Raw genomic sequence first — 7029 nt, forward strand, 5'->3', positions numbered from 1 at the left:
AATAAAATTTTAACAAAGAAATTTAAGTGCAATAGTTGGAAAATACTCCGGAGGATGTCTAACCTGTTGGTATAATTTATATTAAGGAAAAAAAAATTAAAAATAATTATTATGTTGCGATGATAAGAATGATTAATTAATTTAACAAAGCGAAAAGAGGGTTAATTAATTTAATAAAGCTAATTAATCTAATAAAGCTTTAATAAAGAAATTTGGAATTAATTAATAGTCGGAAAATATCCCCGGAATCAATTTAATAAAGCGAAAAAGAGTTTATTAGTTTGATAAAGTTAATTAATTTAATAAAACTTTAACAAAGCAATTTAAGCATAATAGTTGAAATATATTCTGGAATATGTTTAACCTGTTAGGTATAATTTATACTAACGAAAAAAATTAAAATGATTATTATGTTGCCATGATATGAATGATTAATTAATTTAATAAAGCGAAAAAGAAGTTAATTAATTTAATAAAGCTAATTAATTTAATAAAACTTTAACAAAGAAATTTAAGTATAATAGTTGAAAAATATTTCAGAAATTATCTAACCTGTTGGTATAATTTTTCCTCATCAATATTCTCCCAAATAGTACCAATGATTCGTTCTTTTGGAATTATTATCCAATTAAGCGTTTTTAATTGTATCCTTGATTTTGGTATCTTTTTCATATCAATTGTTTCTGTTAATACTCGATCACCATTGATACTAAGCTGTAATAATGATGATGGCGGTGGTGGTGGTGGTGGTAATTGTGATGGTGGACATATTGGTGGTACTGAAGATGATGTTGATGAACTTGATGATTGACATGGATCGGATGGAAATGTTGAATCAGTCGAATCTGCGCTAGTCCTAAGACAGATATAATAATTGATTTATTTAATTTGATAAAAATTTTTATTAAAATTATATTTTCAAAATTTATTTTGAAAATTATTAATTGTGAAAAGAAAAAAGAAAAAAATGGTTTAATTGTGAAACAGAAAAAAAAGAAAATGAAATACATAATAATAAAATGTTTCATACACTAACAAATATATTTATAATTATTAAAAGGAAAAAAAAACGATTGAACCAGCAATTAAATATCATTATGATTAATTTGAATTTCAAATTCCAATTATAAATTATTATCTATTTTTTTTTTGTAAAGTAAATAATAGCTATACCTGGAATAAATGGAACGCAAATCATAATCGGCCAAACGATTTTGCAATTCAATTACATGCATTCGTTCTTTTCGCAATTCTTCCTCTAATTCGTTATATATTCGTTCAAGATTATCATATTCATTTTGTGTATGTAATCTAAAACTTATTTAATCATTATAAAAAATTTCAATTGTTTAAATCATTCATTATTTGAATTATTTACAAAAAAAAATTTTAAATTTCAATTCATATTATCCATATTATATTAACTATTTAAAATTCATAAAATTTATTTTATTTGAACTTTTCTACTGTTATTAATAATAATATTTGTAAAATTAACCTTTTTTTTTGTTATTTTTAAGTTTAATTATAAATTTGCCATTAAAAAAATAATGTAAAATGTATTAAAAGTTTTGAATTTTTTTTAATTAAAATTTTTTTTGAAATTAATTTTTAAACTTTATTGCAATTATACTTCATTTTTATGCTTCCTTTTATACACAATTATTCATTGAATTTTATTTTATTCGTTTAAAATTATTTCGTTAATTTAATTTATTTCAATTACACTATGGAAATTATTTGTCAAATTTTTTGTCTCAATTAGATAACAGGAAATTATTTTCAAAATTTATTGTTTTAATTAAAATAACAAATAATTATTTTATCAGGAATTATACAAAAAATACCTCGATAAAACATTATTCATATCAATGCTTACAATCGGTTCTTGTATATCAGTGCAAACATCCATTTTTACATGTAATACCAATTGTTGTAGTACAATATCAAGTAATCTAAAAATTAAATAAAATAATTATTGCTATTAATTAATTATATAAATTGTATATTTATTATGTAAATGAGTTAAAAAAAATAAAAAGATACAACTATAACATTAACGAGAAATGAAATGACAATTAATATTTTTTATATTAATTAATATTTTTTTAAAATTATGATAGCAATTAATACTTTTTTTCTAAATAATTTTTTTTTTCTTTAAATTAATATTTTCACTAACTTCTCAATAAACGTAAGCAATCAAATTTTTTCTTTTTTTGCAACCAACAATTTAATGTTTTTTTTTTGAAAAATTCATAAAAAAAAATTTTCATTATTTTATTATGCATAATAGTTACATTAAATTATGCAATAATTAATTAACATGTAAATTTATTAATTAATATGTAAACAGTTAATTTCAAAATTGTAATAGTATCAATAAAAATTTAACTTTTCAATATAAGTAACAATTAAATAATTCAAATTTAATTCTATATTAATTAATTAATTAATTAACAAAAAAAGAACTATTACCTCCATATATTGATATTTTTATGATCAGATGATAGAAGCATAAGATGTTGTAAAATGGAAATGAAATGAGGCATTGCAATAGTATTATTCAATCGTTCCATTAATATATCAATCATATCTGTTGGATTTTCCACATCAATTGGTGTTGATGTACCCGAATCACTTCTTAAATTTCATTAAAATATTAATTATTTTTTTCTTAATTATTTTTTTAATTGCAAAAAATTTGAAAGAAGATTTGATCAATATTGATTAATACAATGGTGCAGCTATTATCATTTTATCATTAAGCCAGCACTTTTTTTCTCTTTATCACTATCATTTATATCTTTAAAATTTTCCATTGTTTTGCTTTCTTTCCTTTTCTTTGCCTTTTTTTTTTGCAAAAATGATTTTAAAATTAACTGATATTACAAACAAAAATTTTATTTTTTTTATATCGAGTATTATTTTGTGTTAAACAATTTTTAAAAAATAAATTTTTTGGTTAATTATTAATAAATAATTATTTGATATTTTTTAATTGATATTTGATTATTTGGTTTTTCCTTCTTTTTTTTTGCAAAAAATGATTTCAAAATTAGCTGACATCACAAAAAATATCTTTTTCACATTAAGTATTATTTTATATTAAGTAATTTTAAAAATAAATTTTTGATTAATTATTAATAATTAATTATTTGATATTTCCTACATAATAGTTTTCTTTTTTTTTTTCACTAAAAATGATTTTAAAATTAATTGATATTATAGAAAAAAAAATTTAATTTACTTTGTAATAAGTAATTTAAAAAAATTTTTTTTGACTAATTATTAACAATTAGTCAGTTGATATTTCTTTGGTAATATTTAACTATTTGTTTTTTTCTTTTCCTTTTTGTTAAGAAATAATTTTCTTATAAACGAAAAGAAAAAAAATTAATATCATCAAAAGGAAAAGTTTCTGATAGCTCGTTTTGATGGCATAATAAAATGTCGCATCAATAAATTTGATTTTCGATCATAGAAAATAAAATATGTTTTGCCTTTCTTTAAATAGCAATTTTAAAAAATATATGGCAGATGAAATGGATTGGATCAATAAAAAATTTTTATCAATGCAATATATTCATCAAAAATGAAATTTTTATTTCTTTTTTTTACTTGAAGATAAGTATAATATTAAAAAGATACACGTAGACTAATTAGATGGAATAATAAAATAAAGTATTAAAAAAAGAAAAAAACTAGTGACTAGTTGAAATGATAAGTAGCATTAAAATATTTATGAAAAATTAAATATGCTGAAAACAATTAATTAATTAATTAATTACGCAAAAATTCTTAATTAACTAAGACATTCAAATTAATCATTTCTTTCTTAGAATAATCTAATAATCTAATTAGAATCTAACAAAAAAAAATAATTCAATTATTCCATTTTTTTTACAATAAATAATTCAATTATTCCATTTCTTAGAATTAATCTAATTCGAATAATTCAATTAATTTTAGAATAATTTAATGAACTAATTTAATTTAAATCATTTATAACTCTTTTTTTTTTTTTTTTTATACTTACCTGGTGAAATGTTGTTCATCTTCTTGTCGAATCATTTCAAACAAATCAAAATGATCATCCAAAACGGTAGATGATGTAGCACGAAGTTGTTCAAGGATATTATGCAATCCTAACATTAATAGTTCAAATCGTAAATGCATGCGAAATTCCAATGAATTCTGTAAGAAAAAAAAGAAAAAGCAAGAAAAAGTTGCAAATTTTTTATTAAAATTATTATTATAATATTTAAAAAATATAATGAGATTTTATCAATTACCAACAATAAAATGAAATTTTATTTTTATCTTTTAATTAATTAAATAACAAATTAAGAAATTAAAGAAAAGAGAAATTATTGAAAAGAGATGAAATGAATCTTTTAAATTTAAAAAAAAAAAGAAAAGAAAAATTATTGAAAAAAGATGAAATAAATCTTTTAGAATGCAAAAATAAATTATTTTATTTATTATAATAAATTCCTTTTACAATAATAATTTATAAATGAATTTATGTAATAATTAAACAACTAGAATAGGAATTTTATTTCATCTAACTAAATTAACAAATATATTAAATAATATAATAAATAATTTTTATTTTGATTGGATAAATAACTTGAAAATTGTCACATATATTCAAGTAATTAATTATTTTGTTGATGCTAATTGTTTAGACAAAAAATTTTAAGCAACAATTTTGATCGATTATTTGTTGATAAATGAATGAGGATGATGAAATGCTTTTTTTTTTTTCTTCATTTTTGCTTCTTTTCGATTTTATTTTTTGACAACTGACAGACAGCTGTTCCAATTTAACGATTAGTTTTCTAGATTTTGCAAAGAAAAAAAAAGTGATAATGATATCTCTTTGCTTATCTTTAAAAAAAGGAAAAGTGATAATGATATCTCTCTTATCTCTCCGCTTATCTCTCCTACATTTTCATATTATTTCAAATTTAATCAGCTTTTTTGCTTCTCGTCTTTTTCCACTTTTTTCTTTCTTCCAGCCTTATCAGAATACATATAATTTTTATCAAAGATAAGTGTAAAAATAAAATGGATTTCAAAATGAATTTAAAGGGATAAATTTGAAAACGGACAAATATTTCAGTTTTTATTTTTTTTTAATTAATTAATTAATCGTTTTCTTTTCACATTTATCTGTTAAAAAATATGCTAATAGTCAAATCAGATTTATCCATTCTTTTGACTTATAAAACAACAAAATTTAAAAAAAAAAATGTTCTAGCAAAATTCAACGTATCGAGAAAAAGAGAAAAAAAAAAGCTCCTTTGCTAATTTCTATTTTCTTTTTTAAAATCCAGTTTGTTAAACCTATTTCCGGAATCAAAATCCGAATAATTGAACTTCGATACTTTTCGATATCATAACTACTATTATCTGATCATTATACTATATTTTTATAAAAAAAAAAATGCCATATTCAGGAAGGTATTAGACATTGAAATTAATTGAATTTAAATAAGATATAGAAATTAGCTTCATATATTTGAATTTAAAATTACTCCAATATTTGAAGTTATTCCAATTTTAAAATTATCTCAATATTTTTTTCTCACCTCTTAATTTAAAGTGTTTTTTTTTCCACTAAAAAACATTTTTTTTATTTTTACCTTACTGTAATTCTCATTGAAATACTTTGGTTTGACAGTGGGATTGAATTTAGTATTTAAATTCTAGCAAAATTATAATTATTTTCAAATGCTATTCATAGCATATAAAGCGATTGTTAAAATGAAAAGATTAAATTTCAACCTTAAAGATTAAAATAAATGATGACTAAACGTAAAAGGAATTATTTTTGTACATTGATGAGAGTTTATATCCAAATAAAATTATCATTTTTATCATCATTTTTTTTTTTATAAAATGATATGAATATATCAATAATATGATAATCATTTTATCACATTACTACATATCATTCATTAATTCTTTAAGTATAATTCTTTAAGTAATTCATTCATTAATTCTTTAATTCTTTTTTCTTACCTTTTTGAGATAATTTAGTTATAAAAAATAAAAAAGCAAATAAGTAAACCGATTTTATACCGGATACTTTTATACCGGAACCTTATAATTTTATGCCGAAGCCGATTTTATACCGGATATTTTATACCGGTTTTATGCTAGATATAATCATAGATAATGCTAATTTCTAACTCTGTATTTCCAAAAATTTAAATTGATTTTGTTCAATTTAATTTAATTTCCTTCTATTTGACTTTTTTATAACTTTCAACATTTCATATTCTGTAAAAAATAAATATACGAGAGAGAGAGAGAGAGAAATAGAAGGATATAATGAAAAATGAATGATTTTTGGATATTAAATTTCTAAATTTACCTTGCTTTCGTTTATATTTTTTTTATATATAATTATAATTTTGCAAATATTCGATTAAGAAAATTAATATTAAAAAGAAATAGTACTAACATTTTACAAAAATAAAAAATAAAATTTAAAAATAATTAACATTTTTTAATTTCGCTTAATCAAATTGCTAAAAACTTTTATTAAATTTAGTATTTCAGTAAGTAAGTAAGTAACCAAAATATGCACTAATTTTTTCCTAAATTTTCAATATTATTAACAAAATTTTAGTAATATTAAATAAAAATGAAATGAAATACCTCAGCAGGACCACTACTTAGTAATGCATTAATTAGACTCATTGCAGTTGTTCGTACACGATCTGTTTCACGATCATTACCGTAATTTCGATAGATATCATCTACCAATCGTTGAAATCTCGTCCTTTCTCCAAGGATTTCACGAGCTTCCGTTATTGCATGCAACACTTTTTTGTTGTCCATTAGGTGATATTAAACAAATACCAGCTAATATTTCGTAACACAATATCTGTAATTTAAAAATTTAATTCTTTTTAATTTATCCAAATTGTTCATTAACAAATGTATTTAGCATTTTGTGTTTGATAAAGTTCAATCTTTGATCAATTACTGTAATATGAAATATTGAAGAATTTA

General features: G+C 20.1%; 2 protein-coding genes across 2 annotated transcripts in view; both read right to left on the reverse strand.

The window, feature by feature from the left end:
- LOAG_18539 (CBR-FHOD-2 protein) overlaps positions 1–4179 on the reverse strand; it is a gene marked incomplete at both ends in the record, with an annotated part of 8975 nt that extends 4796 nt beyond the window's left edge. Inside the window, 5 exons of the mRNA XM_020451202.1 lie at positions 553–856; positions 1174–1311; positions 1848–1955; positions 2479–2643; positions 4040–4179. Coding sequence (XP_020305040.1) covers positions 553–856; positions 1174–1311; positions 1848–1955; positions 2479–2643; positions 4040–4179 — 855 coding nt within the window. The remainder of the gene's footprint in view (positions 1–552; positions 857–1173; positions 1312–1847; positions 1956–2478; positions 2644–4039) is intronic.
- Positions 4180–6569: 2390 nt separating this feature from the next.
- LOAG_11274 (hypothetical protein) lies at positions 6570–6855 on the reverse strand (the record flags this gene model as incomplete). The annotated part of the gene is made up of 2 exons (XM_003146796.1): positions 6570–6611; positions 6673–6855. 2 exons carry the CDS (start codon positions 6853–6855, stop codon positions 6570–6572), a joined length of 225 nt encoding a protein of 74 aa, XP_003146844.1.
- Positions 6856–7029: the final 174 nt, after the last annotated feature.

Source organism: Loa loa (assembly GCF_000183805.2).
Source record: "Loa loa unplaced genomic scaffold supercont3.352, whole genome shotgun sequence".
Classification (NCBI taxonomy): domain Eukaryota; kingdom Metazoa; phylum Nematoda; class Chromadorea; order Rhabditida; family Onchocercidae; genus Loa; species Loa loa.